This window comes from Harpia harpyja, chromosome 25, assembly GCF_026419915.1.
Source record: "Harpia harpyja isolate bHarHar1 chromosome 25, bHarHar1 primary haplotype, whole genome shotgun sequence".
Taxonomy (NCBI): Eukaryota; Metazoa; Chordata; class Aves; order Accipitriformes; family Accipitridae; genus Harpia; species Harpia harpyja.
In genome coordinates, this window is record NC_068964.1 from 493,909 (window position 1) to 514,896 (window position 20,988).

Consider the following 20,988-nt stretch of genomic DNA (forward strand, 5'->3'; position numbering starts at 1 on the left):
TCAGATGAAGGTCCATCAAGTCCTTGTCCTGTCCCCAAAAGTAGATGCCTAGGAAAGCAGACAAAAGCAGGGCAAGAATGACTATGGGCCCAGGACCTCCGTTTAAGCAGCGTAAATGGGTAACTAAACAATTAAAAGCGTATAATGACAAGCGTGGAGAGATGTCATGTTTGGCTCTGTCCTCTCTCTAACCCCATTGGGCAGCTGCAGAAAGCGATTCGCTCTGTCTCCTTTCCAGGCTGGATAATCCCAATCTCTCCCCATCCATCCTGGGCTTCCGTTTGGCAGCCTGATGCTGTCTGCCTTGTACTGGGAAGGCCCAGACTGGTCCCCGTACACAGATACAGCCTCACATGTGCTGATGGAGGGGAACGATCCTTCCCCTCTCCACTCTTGCTAATGCAGCCCCATATGGGGTTGATATCTTTGGTGCATGGTCCCACTGCTGACCCATGGACTCATTAGGATGAGAGGAAATGCCTCAAGTTGCACCAGGGGAGGTTTAGAATGGATATTAGAAAAAGTTTCTTTACTGAGAGGGTTGTCAGGCATTGGAACAGGCTGCCCAGGGAAGTGGTGGAGTCACCATCCCTGGAGGTGTTCAAAAAACACGTAGATGTGGCACTTCAGGACATGGTTTAGTGGGCATGGTGGTGTTGGACTTGATGATCTTAGAGGTCTTTTCCAACCTAAACAATTCTATGATTCTGTGGACAGCTTGTCACCCCCCAGAGACCCTGAAGTCCTGTTCCATGGTTGGTCGCGGTGCAGGAGGCTATCCCACCCCAAGTCTAATGAGATTTCTCCCCAGCCACGTCTCCAGCCCATCCTGGTCCTGCTGAAGAGCAGCCCTGCCCTCCTGCCTCCTATCTGCTAACTCACATCTGGCTCAGAAAGCCAACTGAACCGAAACCGGCAGGAGGCGAGGAGGAAGCATCGGGCGTGCTCGCCATCTTCTCGCTCCTCTCTGTGCCGCCTTTTCGTGGCGTTCGGGCTGGGGGTTGATTTCCCCCCATTGGCAGCGAGGAACCGGCTGAGCCAGAAGAAGGAACTTCCTTCTCTTCTTCCTGCAAAGCGAAGCTTGTTTGATCCTCTCCCAGAGGTAGGTTGGGAAGAGCCATGGCGATGCAGAGTCCAGCGGAAAGCCTGCACAGCGAAGCCACTTGCTCCATCTGCCTGGGTTATTTCCAAGACCCCGTCTCCATCCACTGTGGCCATAACTTCTGCCGGGCGTGCATCGCCCGCTGCTGGGAAGGGCTGGAGTCACATTTCTCCTGCCCGCAGTGCAGGCAGACGGCTTTGCAGAAGAGTTTCCGTCCCAGCAGGGAGCTGGCAAATATTGCCGAAATTGCCAGGCAGCTGAGCCTGCGGGCAGGAGAAGGAGCAGCGGGATGGGAGAATTTGTGCGGGCAGCACCAGGAGGCTCTGAAGCTCTTCTGCAAGGACGACCAGCAGCCCATCTGCATGGTGTGCGACAGGTCCCAGGCTCACCGCTTCCACACCGTGGTCCCTGTCGAAGAAGCTGCCCAGGAATATAAGGTAAAGCCTGGGGGGACATGCTTGCACCTCCCTGCCTCACGGAAAATCCCTTTCCAGGGCCAAAGTACAGCAGTTCAGGTGCATCCGCGCTCTGTGCCCCTCCGTGGTGCAGCTGCAAACGGGGACCTTTGGGTGTCACTTACCCATGTGCTTCCTGTTTGCATTTTACTGCATGGATATTTGTTTTTTGCAATGTTCCTATAAGGTCGTCCCCTTTAATTTATTGATCTTTGCCAACAGCCTGGGAGAAATAAAAAAACCCCAACCTCGTTAGCCTTTTTCCTCTTTGAAATCTGCTGTCGACCCAACTGTACTGAAATACTGACAACAATAAATATTCAAAATATGTAAAAATGCCCTTTACTTGGTTAAATCAGTTATTGAAGGCAATTTTGCATATTTGTTCCCCTATTCACTCTTTCTTCTCTGTTTCACTCTGTTCAAATACAGAGAAATAACTTTTTCCTGTCTCTTCCTTCTCTGCTCCTTTTGTTTTCTGCTGATCCAAACCTGTTCTCATCATCTTGCTCACCAAAAAGCCAAGCACTTGGCAGAATCATGCAAACACAGTGCAACATCGTGCCGCGTTAACAGGAGGAACTCCTTGCTGCAAGATGTTGCTGATGCTGAAGGTTTCTGTGGGTTCAAAAAGCACTTCTATAAATGCATGCTAAACAAATCCACTGAGGGTTATTAAATACAGAGATATTTGTCCCAGAGCCACCAATGTCTGGAGGCTGCGAGTGTTTTTGAGGGAAATCTCACTGTGCGCTTATCTTGCTCTTACATGCTTCCAGGACATGGGCTATTGATTACTGTTGGTGTTTTGCACTTCTGCAGATTTTTTTTCCCTGTGCTTGCAGTGAGGTTTGTGTTTGCAGGTTGCATTTTCTTTGCACAGATCTTCAGAACACCATAGGTCACTTTTGCACCTTCCTCCTCCTCCAGTTCCACTCCTTGCAGAGGAGCCAGTGTTTAGGCAAAGCCTTTCCCATCTAAGATGAAGGCGGAAGTAATTTTAGTGGAGAAAAAGGATTTTTCTCAGCTCCTCCAAGAACATGTTGTCTTTTTTCGTAGGAAGAAATCCAAGCCCGCCTACAGGCTTTGAAGGAGGAGAGAGAAAAATACCTGGAAAGCAGAAAAACTGGAGTAAGGAAGAGCTTGTACCTGGTGGGTGCCCTCCAGCAGGAGCCTGGGGGAGTGTGGGTCTCTCCCTCCACCCCAGCATTGCTGGTGTATTTTGAGGCCAGATCTTGCATATTTGGTTTGCAGAGTGTTGTGCCATTTGCTCTGGGCACCAGCCAACCCTGTGTTTATCAGCTGGGGTTTCACATTAGCTGGAGCCTGCACTGGGGAGATAACATTGCAGCTCCTTTGCAAGGGAGCTGGGGGGCAGGCAGCTCTCAGCCTGGTGTAGAGATGGGCTGGAAGGTTTCCCCCCCCCCTAAACTCTATAAATCTCCCTCTTATAGAGCCCAGTTGAGGTTGCATCTTTTGGGTTTGCTTCCAGGCTAAGCCTCCTGAATAGTCCCTGCTACTACCTAAATCCCCAGCAAGAGGGTTTGCTGTTAAATTCACCCTTGTGTTGACTGAATATCACTGAGGACATGGTCTCCTGAGACCAGCCGGGTGGCCTTGAGGCATTAATCTGTTTTTCTTGGGCATGGTGGGATTCTTCTGTAGCTCCCACCATCTCCTGCCCATCTTGCAGAGCTTCACCTGAGGGTACTGTGATTCCTTCTGCAAAGGTCTGGGGTTCTTGCAGCCCCACAGACTGTGTCAGCCTTAGAGATGTGACACTAATAGAAACTAGAATGATGTAAAGATAATCCACGAGGGAAGTTTTTGCCAGTGTTTCAGGTGCTAGAGTCATAGAGAGGTCACACCATACCTTCTGCTGTGTGGGGAGGTCTCCTGCCCTCCTTTCATCCCCTTTGCCCTCATCTCTGATCCTGGCAGGAGAAAACCAAAACTGAAGGGAAGAAGATAGTGTGTGAATTTGAGCAATTAAACCAATTTTTGAAGGACCAAGAGCGCCTCCTCCTGACCCAGCTGGTAGACCTGGACAGGGCCATCACCAGGATCCAGGATGAAGCAGTGGCAAAGGTCTCAGAAGAGATGTCCCACCTTGACACCCTGATCTGGGAGATGGAGGGGAAATTCCAGCAGCCGGCGAGCCAGTTCCTGCAGGTGAGAGCCCAAAGCATCAGGGCTGGTGGGGAAAGGAAGGATAGAGCAAAGCCTGAGACCCAGGAACCCAAATTCAGCCCCATGGGAACTCCCTGGTGTCTTCTAGCATTGCTGCGGGTGGGATCATCCCATGGGTAGGGTCCTTCTTTGCTACTGCATTGCCATGAAAATACATAACTTTTGTTAGAAGACACAACGCTTGTTGTTCCTCTTCCCCAACTGTCTTTCCTCCTCTCTCTTCCCTGCTTTAGGACATCAGAAGACTCTTAAACAGGTAATGTGGCTCCTTCTCACCTTACCCACACTCTGATGCTTGGAGAGGTTCTGGATGCCACCTGGGTGAATCCTGAGGTCGGGGTCTCAAGCCAGATGGATGCAGTTGATAGCTCAGCCTCCCACAACTGTGCTGTGTGTTCAGAAACATCTGCTCAGCGACTGCCTGGGGGAAACAAACTGCAAAGAAACAGGGCAGGGAACAGGGGGATTTTATTTGCTCCTGGATAAGTATCCTCAGCCCATCCCATAGCTTCTCCTGAATTATTTAATGAGAACAAAATGAGCAATCAAACATATTGCATATGGGTTTTGCCCTCTTCTGCTCTCTTTGCAGTTGTGAGATGATGCAGTTCAACCCTCCGGTGGAGATTTCCTCCGATCTGGAAAGAAGGCTTGAGGACTTTGTTCAGAGAAACATCCTTGTGAGAGGCACGCTGAAGAAATGCCAAGGTACTGAGCAGGCTTAGGAGAGGGCACGTTGCCTTGTGTGCCTGATATCTGTGAGAAACTGGGTTCTTGTGTGCTGGCTGCTAGTGCAAAACCCACCTAGTAACTGTTGTAAATAAATGCAGCTGAAACTTTTAACTGGGGAAGGACACTGACAGTTTTTCCTGGGGCAAAAATAATTGGGAAGTGGAGAGGAGAGAAAAACAAACTCAGCAAAGGAATCTCCTCTCCCATGTCCCACAAGAAAAGCAAATTCAAACAGAGCTTCTGGTGCAGTTGTTCCCATCACTTCCAAGCTGGTGGGAAAATTAAAGTTCACGTGGGTACAAAGCCGGGGGGGGGTTTGCTACAACAGGGGGAGAAATCCATTGCAGTGTCTCTTGGAGATGAGTTTACCTTTGCCAGGAGGTTCATCTCCCCTGGCTTTGGGAGAGTTTTATAGCTATCACAGCTTCAATATCTGCACCAGAGCAAGTCAACCCAGAGCCTTTGCACCCAGCCAAGCCCTCACACACTCAGTATTTCCCCTCTCAAGTCTCCCGTTAGCTGTTTCACCTCCCCAGCCTGCGCAATAAAGCTAAGCTGCAGCCAGTTTGCCCAACACATAAACCTGATACCATGAAATCTCTCTCCTCTTTAGACAGCCTGATGTTTAAATTGCAAGAGCCAAGTAAGTCAATGGTAGTGGGCGGGAGAATACGGGGTTTTGGCTTGTGGAAGAAATTCCTGTGGAAAAAACAATGCAATCCCCCCAGAGAGAGGAAGGGAAGGGTGACAGCATTCTGCTGTTGATGCTCCTGGTGTATCCAGGGAGTGAGATATGGTCCTACTAAAGCCAAATGCCCCTCTGGGACCCAAAGAAAGGGAATGCTGAGAAGAGCACTTGTGCTTCCCCTTCCCTCCCCATGAATTTCCCACCATCCCCTCCCCGTGCCTCTGCTCCATGCTTTGTCCTCTCCCCCCCCTTCTCCTTTCACCCAGGGGACCCCAAGGGTAGTGCCAGTCCCAGACCTGCCCTTGATGCCCAGTGAAACATTCAGAGCTGGGAGAAGCAGGGGAGTGGGGCTGGTCCCAGATGCTGGGAGGAGAAGAAACATCTCCAGCCTCTCCTGGGGCCAAGCCCTACCTCCAATACTCTGGTTCTCCCTTGTCCTGCAGCCAACGTGACCCTGGACCCAGCCACAGCTCACCCCAACCTCCACCTCTCCGAGGACCGAAAACAAGCCAGGGGACAACTGACCCAGCAAGACCTCCCGGACAACCCAGAGAGATTTGACTTTGAACCCTGCGTGCTGGGCTGTGAGGGCTTCACCTCAGGGAGACATTTCTGGGAGGTGGAGGTGGGGCAGGGGGGTGTCTGGGCCCTGGGGGTGGCCCGAGCATCGGTCAAGAGGAAGGGACCGATGAGCCTCACCCCCAAGGAGGGGGTCTGGGCGCTGGAGGCTTATTACTCACTCGCATCCCCCCGTGCCAACCTGCACCTGAACCCGCTTCCCAGGAGGATACGGGTCTCCTTGGACTATGAAGGGGGGCGGGTGGCATTCTTCAGCGCAGACGATGATGCTCCCATCTTGGTTTATACCAGAGCCTTGTTCAACGGGGAGAGGGTCTTCCCCTGGTTCAAGATGGGGATGGGGGCTCGTTTGCAAGAAATCACCCAAACCCCACCCTCAGAGGACCAGTCCATGACTGGGCAGCTGATGTCCCCTCTGGACTGGGTAGGATTCAGGTTTCCCCTCCAGATCTGTCCTTGAGATGTCTGTCAATCAGACCTTAATGAAAGGGACATCTCCTGTGTGAAGCCACCTGTTTGCTGTGGTTGCTAAAGCATCTCGCTGAGACAACTTGCTGCTCCTCTCTCGTGTCCATCTCCATTGGGAGCTTTGGGATGGCACCTGTACAGCAAGGATGGGGAGATGGGGACACCAGCAGACAGCAGTGAGGAGGAAGGATCAGCCGGTACAAGGTGATGGAGCCAGAACATTGAGGGGTTGATCAAGGATGGAGAGCACTCAGGACTTCCAAATGTGTGGCCTTTTAAAATTCATTTTGCCTTTAATGGACCGAATCCTCTGTTTTTTACCTCTTACCGAAGTGTTTTCTTTCTGACATCAATTGCAAGGCAGATCCAGAGGCTGTTCTGCCAAGGGAGGTGGCCTTTCACTACAGAATAGCTTGGTTTGGGGAGCTGGTCTCTATCTCCATCTAGATTTCTGATAATTATTTTAAATAAAAGAACATTTTGTTTTGCATTGTCCACTTTCTGCCTTGCTATGGATGTATTATTCTGGATTTCTTAGCCTTTGGATCAGCAAGATTAAGAAAAGCTGCACAGGATGGGAACACCTTGCTTGCCTTTCCACCTTCTCGTGATGGACCTCCAGTCCTTCAAGCCCCCTTTGCAGGCAGTGAAGGGAAACGAACCCACCTGGAATGCAATTTTCCACACCATTATACATGTCCAGCTTCCTGGATAACTCCCAAGAAAAGCCTCTTTCTCCCTGTTGGCTGCTCAGGAGGGACGAGATGGGACAAGTTGTACAGGAGGCTGCTGTGGCTGTGCCAGTTAGATATTCCTCAACTATAAAAGTAGGTGGAGTGGATAGGTAAAATACAAATTCTGGCATTTTTGCCTGATTTACCTGCATTGATTCCCTCAAAAACTGCTGATTTTCTTCTGAGGAAACCCAAAAGAGGAAGAGGCATCACTGAAATAAGTACACGTTATTGATTACAGAACCAAGAAGAGGAACTAGAAGCGAGAGTGGGAGGGAGCCGGTGATGTTGGGCTCAGAATAACAGACGAGATATGAGTGGGCACCCTGTGATGAAGTCCCATCTCACCATCCCCACAGGTCCCGTTGAGGGCAAACTTACAGCTGGTATTTCGGTGCTCTTTGTCACGCTGTGACATCTCCCCTCAATCCATGCTCCTTAGTCTGGGGCATCACTGTCACTTGGTCACATCAATTGGGAAACATGAGGGATCCCACTGCAGGATAGATATCTGCTTTCTGCAAAGCCAACCTGAAATCACTGCAGGAGCTCAGGCATGAGGATTTATTAAAAAGGGGCAATCAGGGCTACTGGGAAAGACTTTTGAGCAAACAGCCTTGAGTATTTTTTGCTCTTTCTCCCATCTCATCCCCTTTCCCTTTGCCACGTCTCTGCTAGGGAGGAGCATGATCCATGTCCAGACACAGATCCAAGCCCAGCTGGGAAAGGTAGAGGGGAATACAAATATACAGGCTGTAGGTGCAGGAAGGACCAAAGAAGAAAACAACCTGGGTGAATCAAGGGAAAAGCTCTTGAGCTGTTCTGCAAGGACAAGCTTGTGGGTTGCTGGAAATCCCTGAACTACCGTGGTCCCACCACGCTCCTCTCAGAGGCACTTGCTGAGAAGCACAAGGCGCAGACACCAGGTCCCAGTAAAAGTCCGTGCTTTCCTTGGAGGTAGAAATCGATGTTTTTCCGACTCTTTCAGGGCCACTGGGTCCCTCCACGTCTCTGATCTCCATGCACCTCTCTCCCAGCTCCACCTCTCTTCCAGGGTGTCCCTTCACTCTAGAAATATGCGATGCAGATGTCTCCGCCCCAGCTGGTTTTCCAGGCTCTGTAGACGCTTTTAGGGTGCAACTCATTTGCCCAACCATAGGCACCTAGTTTTGAGATGAAAGGAGCTGTGCCCTAGGCTGTGCCGATGGTGCGGAGCCACTATCTGCCGAAAAGCAAAGCAGCCCAGCTCAGACGGAGGTGTCTCATTAGATGCCAACATTCATTCGGTTGCACCCACCTCCTGCGTCTGGCAGGACTGATTGCCTCCCAACCTGCTCACTCCAGGCCATGCTTCCCTGCCAAGTGGTTGCAGGGCGTTTGCTTCCAGTCCTACTGTTCTGGAGCAAGTTACTCCCCTGTGGCTCTTCCTGATGGGAATAGTTTGCTGGAAACGAGACTTGCATCTCCAAACCCGGCTAAGCAATTGCAGCTGGGAGAGTTATCACAGTTGGTAGCCCTTCAGCTGGGTCATGGTGACCCTGTCTCAAACTCCCGGTTGCTGCCATGCAAAAAAAAAATATATATTTAACCATGGAGCTTAACAAAGGAGCAGTGGGTTATAAATTGCTTAGAAACATTTCCCTGTGAGCTCAGAGCCAGGATGGTGCTTCTGGGAGGGCATGTAGTGATGGGTGGCTATAGGCATGTTCATGGCAGGGGTGCCAAGGACCCCAACTCATGCTCCTTTAAGCACATTGAGTCACAGCCCCTCTTCCAGCACCTACAAAGTTCTGGCTGCACATTTCCCTCCCTGTTTTCTTATGCTTTCCCCACCCATGGTCCCACCAAGCCTCAAGAGCTCCCCACCCTCCTGGCAGCCTGAATTTGCCTCCAGCGCTTTTCTGGGAGGGTTGATGGTTTTGCCTAGCGCCCAGCCCTAAAAAGAGAAAGACAAAAGCAGCGAGGTGACAGCCCTCAACAGCTCCCCAGAATAAAAAGCTGGAAGATTGACAAGCAAGAAACACGATGCTCCGAGCACATCAGGCCAAGGGTGTCACCACCTCCTGCCCAGGAGACATGGCGCGAAGAGCTGACTCACAGGCTCAAGGCATCCGTGCCGCAGTTTTATCCAGGACTGGGAAGGAACAGGAAGAGAAAGGTACAGCCCCATCAAAGGGATAAAAACAACAGGTTTTTTTAGTTCGCTTTGGAAGAAATTCAGGCGGATATTAAGTTTTCTGAAGGAAGAGAGAGAAGGTCTCCGAGGAAGGACAGCTACCCTGGAGTGCAGAAAACTGGAGGATCTGGTAGGTGTCAATCTCCCTGACCTCTTAAGTCCCTGGACAGTAATACACTGACTTTAGGATCATTTCTTTAGATCCTTTTCAGTTGCTTTGCACAACTGCTGTGCTGGTAAGTGCAGGAATATCATGGCTTTCTGCCCAAGTTCGTGCAAGTGTGTTTTTAGCTTTTATCAGCATCTCTCCTCCCAAACCTGTGTTGGTTTTTTGCATCAGGTTTGATTTTTTTTCCACCCAGATTTCTCCAGGAATTCAAGAAAAATTAGTAGGCATTTTGGTTCATGGGTGATCTCCTGTGGGAAATGCCTTTCCATGGATTCCTCATAGCATTTCCCATCCCACTGCTCCTTTGCATCTTAAAAGGGGAGGATAGAAGCTGAACCCTGGCAGACCGTGCTCAGATTTTAGGCATGGTGCAGGTCCCAGGAGGACATGAGCTCTTCTTGCTTTCACAGCTGGAAGACCTGAAAAATGAGATTGAGAAGAGGCAGGCAAAAAATGCCACCAAACCCTCAGAGGAGATTTCCCAGCTAGATACCCCAACACAAGGGCAGGAAGAGAAGAATCAGCCATCGGTGAGTGAATTCATCCAGTTTACAGCTTTTCAATGGAAAATTGTAGGGGGCGGGTCCTCCCCACCAGGTAGCTACTGGCTTAATGAGTTGGGCTTTCCTAGTTCTGGTTTGCTCCTATTCCCTCTGTAGACTTGAAAACCCCAAGGGCATGAGGAGGGGGGGATTTGCAGCCTGGAAAGATGGAAGAAAAAAAAAAAGAGAATGAAATTACTGTCTGTAGGAGGGAATAGTGATGGCTGGTGGCTCCCTACGGGATGGGGAGCTGGGCATGATAGCGTAGGGAGGAAGAACGTCACCAGCCTTCACCCCATCTTTGGGGTACCTGAGAGAGGGGAGCGGGGCAGGGCAGCCCAAAGCATCAGGTAGGTCTGTGGGCAGGAGGCAGGGCTGAAGGCAAGCTGGGAATGCGGCCCGTGGGGTGAACCAGCAGGGTCCACGGTCACGTTCCTCCAAGGCAACTTGCAAAAGGACTAACTACCCCAGGACTGAGCTTAAATAGAGCCCCTGGGCCATGGGCAGGGGGTGGGTGGTATCTCACGTCGGGCTGATCAGGGCCATTAATGTCTATTAGTGCTGCTGGGGGCCCTGGTAATCTGCAATGGTCTAATGGGATTATGGAGCAGACAGAGGCAGTGTCTCAGAAGTGGCCAGTGAAAGGATGAGAGGCAACTAGCACAGGCTGCAGCAAGATAATTTTTTTTTTTGAATTGGGGAAAAAAATGTTTTCCTTGTTAGCATGGTGCCTCCCTGATTCAGGGTCCCTCTAGATGTGGGCATCTCCATCCTTCCATGTATTCAGAACTTGCCTGGACCCAGCACTGAGGAGAGGGTTGAAGCTGGGACCCAAGAGGTCCATCCCCAACTAAATAATTCAACATTGCTGTGATTTAAGCAGAAAAGTTCATGCTGAGGTTCCGTTTCTCTTTCTCTCTTCTTTCCCTAGGATGTGAAAAGCACCATCAGCAGGTAGGTGGCCTCTCTGAAAGGCTGTTTCTTGAGCTTTTCAAAGAGCAATGACCATGGAGGAGAAAACTCATTGGTGGCTGCTGAACACACCTTTGCTTCAGGGAAAATGTGGGAGTCGGGAAGGGTATTTTGGGTACCATCGCTACATGCTTGTCTCTTGAGCATTTCAGGGGATGCACTAATCAAGGAGCTTTAGTCTCAAAATGACCTCCACATTGGCAAAGGCTGGCTTTAATTTCACTGCAGAGTCTTGGCTCTTTTCTCTAGCCCAGTCCTCCCAAGCAGGACCTTTCTCATGGTCTACATAAAAAATAAAGTTAAAAAAAAGGTTGATCCAACAGGGAAATTTTGCCCCTCAACTTTCCTTGAGGTTTGGGTTGCCAAGGGGGTGAGACTAAAAAAACTAACGTTCTAGCAATATCATCACCTCATTTCTGGTGGCATCAGATTTCCTGAAATGATGACAATCGTTCCAAAAAGCGTAAGTTCTTTGGGTTTTTTTTTCCCAGGTGTGGGAAAGTGACTTTCCAGCTGCCAGTGGATGTTTCTCCAGAGTCAGAAGAGAGAGTCTGTCACTTCTCATGGAGGAACAGTGCTCTGAAGGAAACTCTGAAGAAGCTACAAGGTACTGAGAAAGGCTTGAGGAGGAGGAAAAAAATAGACTAGCCATATTTTGGGGAGGGCCGGAAGAGCTGATCTGCCCTTAGCTCATTCTGGATATACTTTGGGAACAGAAATACTGGAGAGAGAAACCCTGAGGTGGAGGAGAGGAAGAGCAAAGGGCTTTTCCTGGTCAGAAGAAATGACAATTTGATACCCACTTAATGCCTCATTTATCAGTCTCTTAGTTATAAATGTTTCGCCCTAATTCCTGAAGGATACTCATGGGTGAAGGATGGGCTGCTCTCTGGGCCGGCTCCCCCTCCAGCCTAGCCTTTCCCAAAATTGGCTTTTGCTGAGCATGAGAACGCAAGAGCAGCTGTACCTGTTAGATGAAGGTGCACCTAGCCCAAAGTGTCCAAAAATAGATGCTGAAGGAAGAACACGAAAATTAGGGCAACCCAACAAGTTTTCTCAGCCCTGGAGCTGAAGCCTCTGCGTAATGCTGGAGGAAAGTCCACCCCAGGGCAGAGCTCTTGCCTTGAAACCTAACTATTTCCACGAAACAAATACGGAAACAGACCGACCTAATTCATCGCCCCGTCTTCAGGTTTTAGCTCCTTTTTTTTTTTTTTTTTTTTTTTTAAACCACATGCTCAGCCGAACCAGTCTGGTCTTGTCCTGTGGTCGCTGTAAGAGACAACCTGCTCAACACTTCGCTGGTTTACATCCCACGTACTGCTTCCCTTCATTTTTTTTCTCCCCTCAACATTTATTTTTGGCCTGACATAGCATAAAGTCTCCAGGGATTTCTGCATGAGCCTGTTGCCGTTACTGCGTGCCTTTCTTTTTTGTTTTTTGGGGGGGTTAAAACCAGCTTTTTTGCTTCATGTACAGCACCCTTCCTCATGTCAGGGATGCTTCTGTCTTGGGATGCTTTTGCCCCTTGGATGCCAGCCTGGGTCCTGCTGGCCCCCTCCAAGCCCCCCACATCCCCAGGGGGCTCAGCCCTGCTTCTGACACCCCTGTCCCCCACCCCACAGCCATCGTGACCCTGGACCCCGACACGGCTCATCCCGACCTCATCCTCTCCGAGGACCGTAAGAGCGTGAGACGCGGGGAAGGACGACGGGACCTGCCTGATAACCCCGAGCGATTTGACTACTGGCCCTTCGTGCTGGGCTGCCAGGGTTTCGTGGCTGGCCGGCATTGTTGGGAGGTGGAGGTGGGGGACGGGGGGGATTGGGCTGTGGGGGTGGCCCGTGACTCCATTCGTCGGAAGGGGCATCTCAGCCTCTGCCCCCAAGGAGGGATTTGGGGGGTAGAGAAGTGGGGGGGACAAATCCGGGCACTCACCACCCGCAAGGTGACCCTCCTACCCCTCCGCTGGGTGCCCCGGCGGGTCAGCGTCCACCTGGACTACGCTGGAGGGACAGTGGCATTTTTCGATGCGGATGAGGGGGGGCTTATGTTCATCTTTTCACGTGCCTCCTTCACCGGGGAGAGGGTCCGCCCGTGGCTCTGGGTGGTGGGGGCCAGGTCCCAGCTCAGGCTGTGTCCCTGAGACAGAGAGCAGCGTCTCCCCCACTTTTTACAGCCTCAGGGGACAACCATGTGCCCCCCCTAGACCATGGGGAACAGAAGAAATGGGGACTTTAGCTTTTGTGTTTCTTTCTTCCCCATGAAATTGAGTGATTGACGCAAAGGGAAGAGAGAGAAGCCTGAGAGAAATGAGGCAAGAAGAGTGGAAAAGCTCTGGGGAGGGGACCCTGGGGCAACAGTGGGAAAAGGGGGGAAAAAAAAGAGTGACAGGAGTAGAAAGGCAAATTTTCCCAAGGTGTGCCTGATTAAGTATAGATGTCCCCATCTGAGCTGGTCACCTCCAAACCAAGGTGTCCAAACTTTACCTTTTTTTTTTTTCCCCCCAACCTCCCAATGGGTGCAATTGCCCTAAACCGGATGGTTTCTCCCTATAAAGGATCCTGTGGTGGCCAGTTCAGATGCAGACATCTGCTCTGTAAGTTTCTGATGTCAGGAGAGGTTAATCCCAAAGCTGCAAGGGGGGGAGTCTCACCAGCATGGCACCTTTGCTGATAGGAAGTTCACACATGGCAAAGCTGCTCCTGAGCCTCAACTCTTTCCTCTCTTCTCCTCCAACAATTGATATTTGAAACCTCCATGCTGTAGATCATTAATAATAAAAAAATACATGATTTTCTCCTCCGTGTCTTTCCCTCTGGTTGGGACTGCCAGTAGACAGGAGAGCAGTGTGGCCCATGGCTTCCAGGGATGTCCCTAGGTCACCAGCATGGGGCTTGTGGACCTTTCTGGGTGCAGGCACAGTCAACTCACAGGCTTTGTGCAAATATCAGGAATGGGATTTAGTCAACCAATACTCCAGTTGCCTCCTCCTTGAACCTGACATCCAGAAGCAGCAAATAACCAGGCAGAGAAGAACATTGCAGCATATAAACCTTTTTACTTCATCTAAAACCATAAGACCAGGGAAGCAGTCAGGCTGGTGCAAGATGCTGTGGGGCACATGTAGTTCCATTTGTCAGCCATTGATGTCCCAGTTTGGGGATGACCATTTGGGATGCTGACCCACAGGGATGCTCAACCCTTTGTGATCACTGAGGATGGGAAGAGAGGCCAGAAAGGCCAACTAGGAATTTAGTAGACAGAAGTTCTCCAAAGTGCTGGAAATAGGGATGTTGGGGACATAAAGCTTGTGTCTGGGTAAGAAGGGACAGCTTCAGGGACACAATATGATCTGGGAGCCCTTGCTCCACACCAGGAACCAGGGATGAATACTCTCCCCTTTAAATGAAGCTGCTGCAAAAGTGAAGATCAGGGCTCTCTTATCAGCATCAAAAAATGCCACCTGACCCTTCTCATAGTCCAGGGAGACCCGGACCCTTCTGGGGACCTGGATCTGGTATAGCGGGATACGCTCAAGGGAGGTGAGAGCCCAAAACTGACCCTCACAGAGACCCATAGACCAGAGCTCCATCTCCGGGCTCACAGCGGTCTCTGTCCTCCTCTTCAGGGACTCCCTGGCCACCCCCACAGCCCAGGAGCCTTTGGGTGTCACCTCCACCTCCCAGCAGCATCTCCCCGAGGTGATGCCCTCGCAGCCCAGCACGCAGGGATCGGTGCCAAACCCCTCAGCGGATGGGTCCTGCTGGGCATCTTCCCACCTCACGCTCCTCCCGTCCGCAGACACGACGAGCTGGGGGTGAGCCGTGGATGGATCCAGGTTTACCTTCACTGCAAGGGACAGAGAGCAGAGCAAAGGAAATGAAACCTTTTCCCATGGCCTCAGGTTCTGTCTCGCTGCTGGGGCAGAGCGGGGACGTCCTGCAGCACCATCCGTCCCATTGCTTGGGACGCTCTGCCCGTGCTGCAGGGGCAGACATTGGTTGCTTTCCCCATCCCACAGGACCCTGGCAAGCATCAGAAGAAGATTCCCAAGGGAGCAAGAGAACAAGCCCCGAGGCAGATGAGTAGGAGACCCCTACCAGTTTTTAGTGCCCAAAAAGCCAAACTAGGCATTTGTTCCCTGAACATACTGACATGAGGGGCAGACTCCGTCTTCATGCAGCTTAGCAGCTCCATTGGAAGAAATTAATCCATCAACACATTATGGTGAGGATTCCCTGACTCCTTATGGTGTTTTTGCCACCCCGCCCCCCCATTCATTGTTTTGTTCAGACATGGCAACATCTTCCCCAGATGACCCTCCAACTCACGGCCCATCCCATGTTGGGCTCAGCCTTCCCAATCCCTCATCTCCAGGAGACGTGGACTTACTCTTTTCAGGCAGCTCAAACATCAGGATGTCTAAAGAGGGGAGAAGAGACATTATCTGATATAACGTCAGTGTGAACATGAAAACAGAGGTTGTTCTGCCATGCTGAGACCACATATATAAATGCAATAAAATATAATTTATATTCTAAGTAAATATAATTTATGCTCCCACAGGTATTGCTCCATGTCCCCAGCCCATGCTCAATACCTTGGAAGCTCCTCAGAGTCTCCTCTAGAGCCATATTTTTCTCCCTGAAGTGACTGATTTTCTTTTCCAGCTCTGGAAGAAGCAACGGAGGCTGCTGGAAATTTTCCTTTTCAAACCTTAGAGAAGGAGGACGGAAAGAAGGCATGAGGATGCATCTTCTCAGAGAGAGACCAAGAAATCCTTTGTGCACACCCAGAGCTCAGAGGAGCTGGTGCAGGCTTTAATAAACCTGCTGCACATTCAGCGATGGGTAGGGACATCTTTGCTCAGAGCCTCTGGCCACAAAGCCAATTATTTGACTTCTGGGTGAGGTTTTGTAAAGGCTTTCCTGTACCTGTCCTGTCAAACACAAGGTCCAACCACCCTCCCCAGCCTGGGATGGAAGGAAAAGTCAGGAAGCCCCATACCTGCTCAAGGTGCCTCTGATGTCCTGGAAAGAAGAGAGGGAAGAGGAAACTCAGTGAATGGGTCTTGGCAGCAAAACATCTACTGAAACCTCAACAGCATGGATGTGGCTTTGGAGCAGGACAGCCTGGGTTTGGCTGCAGCATGGGGCAATACCCAGAGCCAGAAAATAGCCCGGACCTGGATGGTGACAGCCTGGCTCCATTCCCTTCTCCCTCACCTGCAGAAATTTGCTTGCTGGTTGCTGACACTTCTCCTCCATCTCCTGGATCAAGGTATCCAGACGAGAGATCTCCTTCGTCAGACTCGTAATGTTTTCTTCCTGCATTTTCTCAATGTCCCTCTCCAGGTCCCCCACTTGAGCCAGCAGATGACGGGCATGGTCCTCCAGGAAGAGACGCAACCCTTCAAACTTGGAGAAGACCCTCTGCCGCTCGGCTTCAGTCTTCTCCTGTGAGGAGGGGACACAAGAAGGGAAGAGGAGGGTGGAGAAGGATGCAGCAAAGTCCCATGTGTGCCAGTGAATGCACACCTGGAAACAGTCAGTGTCTCAAGTATCCTATATTCTTTATATATATATTTTTTTTTGCTTTGCATTCAGGAATTGAGTGCCTGCAGAGCTCCAGGTTCTGCCTGTTATTTTTTCCTACAATGCAGTGAAAATTCAGGCAGCGTCTGGTTTGGTACCTGGAAAGGGACCCCAGCCCCAAGGCAGAGCAGGATGATCTCCCACACAGCCATCTAAAGCCAAAGAGAGACATCCAGACCCTCATCCCTCCTCATAAAAACATTTACCAAGTACTCCCAGCTTCTCCTCATTTCAACCTCTCGAAACCCCAGGAGTTTGTCTCTGTCTTCCTTCAGGGCTTGCAGATGAGCCTGGATTTGTCCCTGAGGGAAGAAAAAACAAAGACCCCATATCTCTGGAGACTGAGACAGTCTAAAAAAAAATTACTCTGGGCAGGGGATTGTACTGTGGTCAGCTCCAGAGCTTCTCCTTGTGTCCCTCTTGGTCCAGGAGGCTCCTGAGCTCAAGATCTGGGTATGCTTTAAATGGAAATAAATGCCACATAGTGGAAAAAGCTTTCTGCACCAGCCCTTGCCTGCATTGGATCCTTCCTCTGAGCTGATTTAACTCACTGATGCAGCAAGAAAATATCCCCCTTTTTTATTGACCTATGTTCCCGCTGGTTTGGAGAGCATCTTGGGATTGGCAGATGTCCGGTAAGCACCAGAGCTGGACAAAGTCTTGAATTTTGCAGCAGGGAAAAGGGGATTAAGACCTCAACCCCTTCAACCACAGAGCATCACGTTCTCAGATGAGAACAGAGACAGCAGAAGCACTGGTGCGTGGTCTACGCTGTCATTTTGAAACGGGCCAGTTTGCTCGGGGGGGAAGAGCGGAGGGGGGTAACGTTTCTGTCCCCAGCCTACTGCCCTGGGTGGGAGTGAGATGTTCCACAGCCTGATGGTAATGTGCTGCAAGGGGAACATCAAGCCCTAATGGTGCCGGTCTGGCTCCTAGTGCATGTCTAGATAGAAAAAAATCCCCTTTACCTTGTATTCCTGGACAGCATCCTGCACAGGAAGCATCGTGTGAGCCCGGTGAGCTCGGGACTCTCGGCAGACCACGCAGATGAAGGCTTCATCGTCTTTGCAGAAGACTTTCAGAGGCTCCCGGTGCCTCTCGCATCCTTCCTCCTCAACCGTCTCCCCTCTGGCTGCCTGCAAACTCAACCGCTTGGCTATTTCGAGCACCCGTGCCAGCTCTCGGCTGGGCCGAAAGTTTCTCTCTGGTGCCGTCTCCCGGCACTGCGGGCAGGAGAAATTCGCCGTGGACCACTCCCAGCAGCGGGTAATGCACGCCCGGCAGAAGTTATGACCGCAGTGGATGGAGACGGGGTCTCGGAAATACTCCAGGCAGATGGGGCAGGAGGCTTCGCTGGGGAGCTCCGCGGTGGGGCTTGGCGCAGCCATGGGGCCCCCAATGTGAGCTGCAAGACAGCGGCTGCTTTCATTTTCCTCCAAGCAAGGGAAAGGCGTTTCCCTTCTTGCCACCCCCAGGGTGGGCAGAGCCAGACCTGCGCCTGGGTGGGAAGGGAGAAAGCGGGTGATGGCCAAAGTCCTCCTGGTTGCATCCCCCAGGGTGGTCCCCGTTCCCAAAATAGCTGGTACCCGCGGTCCGTATGGGTTTCCTAGGACCCACAGCCTGGCAGGGAGGAAGGATGGGAAAAGGGAGCCCTGCCAAGCCTGAGGGTGAGACCCACATCCTGGAAGGGGGCTGGGCATGGGAGCAAGGAGGATTTGAGGAGGGGGCTTGGCATGGAAAAGATGGGGAAGAGCACCCATGGAAAAGGTGAGGCTGAAGGCAGCTTGGATAGGAGGTTGCATATCGCAGGGAGGGTGAAGGAGGAGGAATGAAGCCAGAAGTGGGGGCTGAGGGGCACCCACGTGGAGTGGGAGAAGGGTCCCAGGATGGGGAGAGGGTCTGGTCCTCCCCTCCACAGCGTATCAATGCTGCTGGCAGGCACGGGCCCAGCATGGGTTCTGCTTTTGCAGCAAACAGTGCCCGAGGTGGGGGGAAAGCAGAAAAGGGAGGTAGGAAATGGGACCCCATCCAGCTCCCTCTGATCCTGGGAAATTTGCAGCTGCCTCCCCCCACCTCTGTCAAATCCTCCCTCCCTCCCGCCAGCCTGAGGTATTAAACTGCTCCCATCTTCTGCATTGCAAATCAGGATCAATTCCCAAGTCCCAGCTTATTAGCATGGTATTTCTCCAGGTACTGATAGATGCCAGCACCCCAGGGATCCCATTTCCAGCACAAAAGGGGCTGGATGCCCCAGACAAGAGCAACCTCTTCCCCTTGCTCCCTGTTGGGAAGAGCTGCACTTAGTCTTTACATCCCTCTGGGAAAATCTTGTCTGCACCAGAGGGGCTTTGAACCTCTTTAGCATTCGAACCATCCTTTTGAACTGTCCCATTTGTAGCTTTGGCCATCACCATCCTGCCCTCTCTACCTCTACACTGTCAGGCATCAGCCAGGCTGAAAACAAATAATTCCTTTCCCCAAAGGACCTATTTTCCAGCCCAAACAGTTCCCTCATCTGGCTGATCCCCTGAAAGCAAGATGTAGAGGAAAAAGCACCCCTTTCCCTGGTCTGTATTTAGATTTAACCCTGAAACTGTGGGAAAAGGCAGCAGGAGCAAAAACACGCAATGCAAAGAAAGGAGAAAGCTGAGGCAGGGTGGTTTGTGCCTGATGGTTAATTGTGGTTGTCCCCAGCCCTGTATCTATGCCTTGAAGCAATTAAGCAGAATCCCACAGAAAAAACCTTTGATTACTAATTTTCTTTTTCCTCTTGCACAGAGGCATTGAGCAGATGTCTTCCTGTCTTTCAAAACAGAGCCTCCAGCTCCCTCTTGAGACCACGCTCACTAATAGTCCCTGTTGATTACACACAGCCAATTAAGGGCTCGTTTGCAGAGGAGTGTCATTATTTTTAACCTGTCTCATGTCCAGTCCAGTTTACTGCATAGACAGCTGTAATGCAAGGCTTTAGTTGTAAAAAACCACACCAAACCAGCTTTAGGAGCTGAGCCAGGTTATCCACAAAGTCAAATCAAGCCTTTAGTGAGTTTTGCCTTAAGGTTTAGGTTTGATATTGAGAGAGATGGATACGCTTGAATGCTCTGTGGTTCCCTTCTCTATGGCTTTTTGCTATTTAAAATCAAGTTCAGCATCATCTAGACATGGCAAGTGATGCTTTGTCCACTTCTCATTCTCTCCCTTAGCATAACCCTCCCAACACCCATATTTTCTCCATCCTGGGAGAGGCAGCACCAAACCTCTGCTGAATTCTCTTACCGAGGGCACCGGAGTAATGAATCATGAAGGGATGGATCAGCAGACTCCACAGCCAGGCATGGGTGCTCCTCCAAGGCAGCTCACGGGAGGACCATACCCCAGGACTGAACTTAAATAGAGACCCTGGGCCATGGGCAGGGGGTGGGGGTGTCCCAAATGGAGCTGCTTAGGGACATTAATGCTCATCAGTGCCCCTAGGGCTTGGTAAAATCAACTGCCTTTGCTGGGTTTTGAGATGCTTTTCCAGGCACATCAAGCTCTGCTTCAAGCCCCAAAGAGGCACAGCAAAGAGCAAAGCTGCTGCAGGTGATTGCTGGGAGATTACTCTGATCATGCGCCTCACGTGGGTAATTGGGGAGGAAACGTGGCTTTTGGTGCTGGGGCAGAGGTGATGATGCTGCCAGCACTTGTGGGACATCAGGACAAAGAAGAGCAGGAGAGAAAGCAATGTCCTACAGGCAAAAGTCAAAGTCAAGCAGTCCCTCAGGGGTATCCATCCCAACACCAGTGTCTCTGCACGTCTCATTCCCCACTAAATCAACCCTGAACTCCAGATTAACCAAAAAAAAAAAAAAAAAAGTGCCTTGAGTATGAAACCATACCACAAGGTTCAGTCTGAGTGTTCGTGTGTGTGGAGCTCTGCACCGGAAAATCATGACCCCCAAAAACCCTTGCAAACAAATAACAGCGGATGCATTTTTTACTGATGTTCTCAGAAAATGTGTCACTTTGTTACCCAGTCTCAGCCCAATGCAAATAAGTCCCGTTCGCTTCAGCATGCAAGGGGCTTTGGACGGGGAGCAGCTCATCCACAGGCTGATGGTCCATGGGATTGGGTGATTTAGGCGTTTCTTGTCTAAGAGGAAGAAGAATGATGTTGCTGTCCCTTCAGGAGAGCCGCAGAGAGATGGAGGGGAGGAGAGGAGGACATTTACCACTTTTGTGTTATGAATCCCAGTTTGGGATGAGGTCTTGGTGGATTTAGGGGCTCATTGCTACAGCTCAAGGTGAGGGGCTTTGCAGGAAAACCAAGGATGCTGAGGCTTTCAAAAACTGATGCACAAAAAGCAAGGGCAGGCTCGTGGGGTGAAAGCACATTTATGCAGGCAGACACCCAACCGACCGTGCAAGGTCAGCGCAGCTGGAGTAAAGTGACATTGCAAATTGAAAAGCAGCCATGGGAGGGGGGATTTCCATTGCTGGAAGGACATTCCTGAAATATGACCCGTTTTCCCCAAAATGCAGTGGCTGAGGGCTGAAGGAAGCTCTCCTGCAGAGCGGTGGGATCTTGGGCGAAGGAGAACCTGC

At 51.0% G+C, this 20,988-nt stretch overlaps 2 protein-coding genes and 1 long non-coding RNA gene across 3 annotated transcripts; 1 reads left to right on the top strand and 2 right to left on the bottom strand.

Annotated features, from left to right (window-relative positions):
• The first annotated feature begins 824 nt into the window (after positions 1 to 824).
• Positions 825 to 13,202, top strand: LOC128135827 (E3 ubiquitin-protein ligase TRIM39-like). The gene is made up of 12 exons (XM_052774899.1): positions 825 to 1,539; positions 2,617 to 2,709; positions 3,499 to 3,729; positions 3,981 to 4,003; positions 4,340 to 4,455; positions 5,093 to 5,122; positions 5,611 to 6,198; positions 9,043 to 9,254; positions 9,704 to 9,823; positions 10,767 to 10,789; positions 11,299 to 11,414; positions 12,433 to 13,202. The coding sequence occupies exons 1-12, from the start codon at positions 1,120 to 1,122 to the stop codon at positions 12,951 to 12,953; spliced, it is 2,493 nt and encodes an 830-aa protein (XP_052630859.1). The 5' UTR covers positions 825 to 1,119; the 3' UTR covers positions 12,954 to 13,202.
• On the bottom strand, positions 1,899 to 2,610 carry LOC128135909 (uncharacterized). The gene is made up of 2 exons (XR_008233232.1): positions 2,327 to 2,610; positions 1,899 to 2,175 (listed from the first exon to the last, which is right to left on the bottom strand). It is a non-coding gene; the product is annotated as an uncharacterized LOC128135909 (long non-coding RNA).
• A 714-nt stretch (positions 13,203 to 13,916) lies between the features above and the next one.
• LOC128135875 (zinc finger protein RFP-like) lies at positions 13,917 to 17,898 on the bottom strand. Its single transcript, XM_052774978.1, has 7 exons — positions 17,373 to 17,898; positions 16,611 to 16,706; positions 16,036 to 16,266; positions 15,818 to 15,840; positions 15,411 to 15,526; positions 15,203 to 15,232; positions 13,917 to 14,659 (listed from the first exon to the last, which is right to left on the bottom strand). Exons 1-7 carry the CDS (start codon positions 17,790 to 17,792, stop codon positions 14,145 to 14,147), a joined length of 1,431 nt encoding a protein of 476 aa, XP_052630938.1. The 5' UTR covers positions 17,793 to 17,898; the 3' UTR covers positions 13,917 to 14,144.
• Positions 17,899 to 20,988: the final 3,090 nt, after the last annotated feature.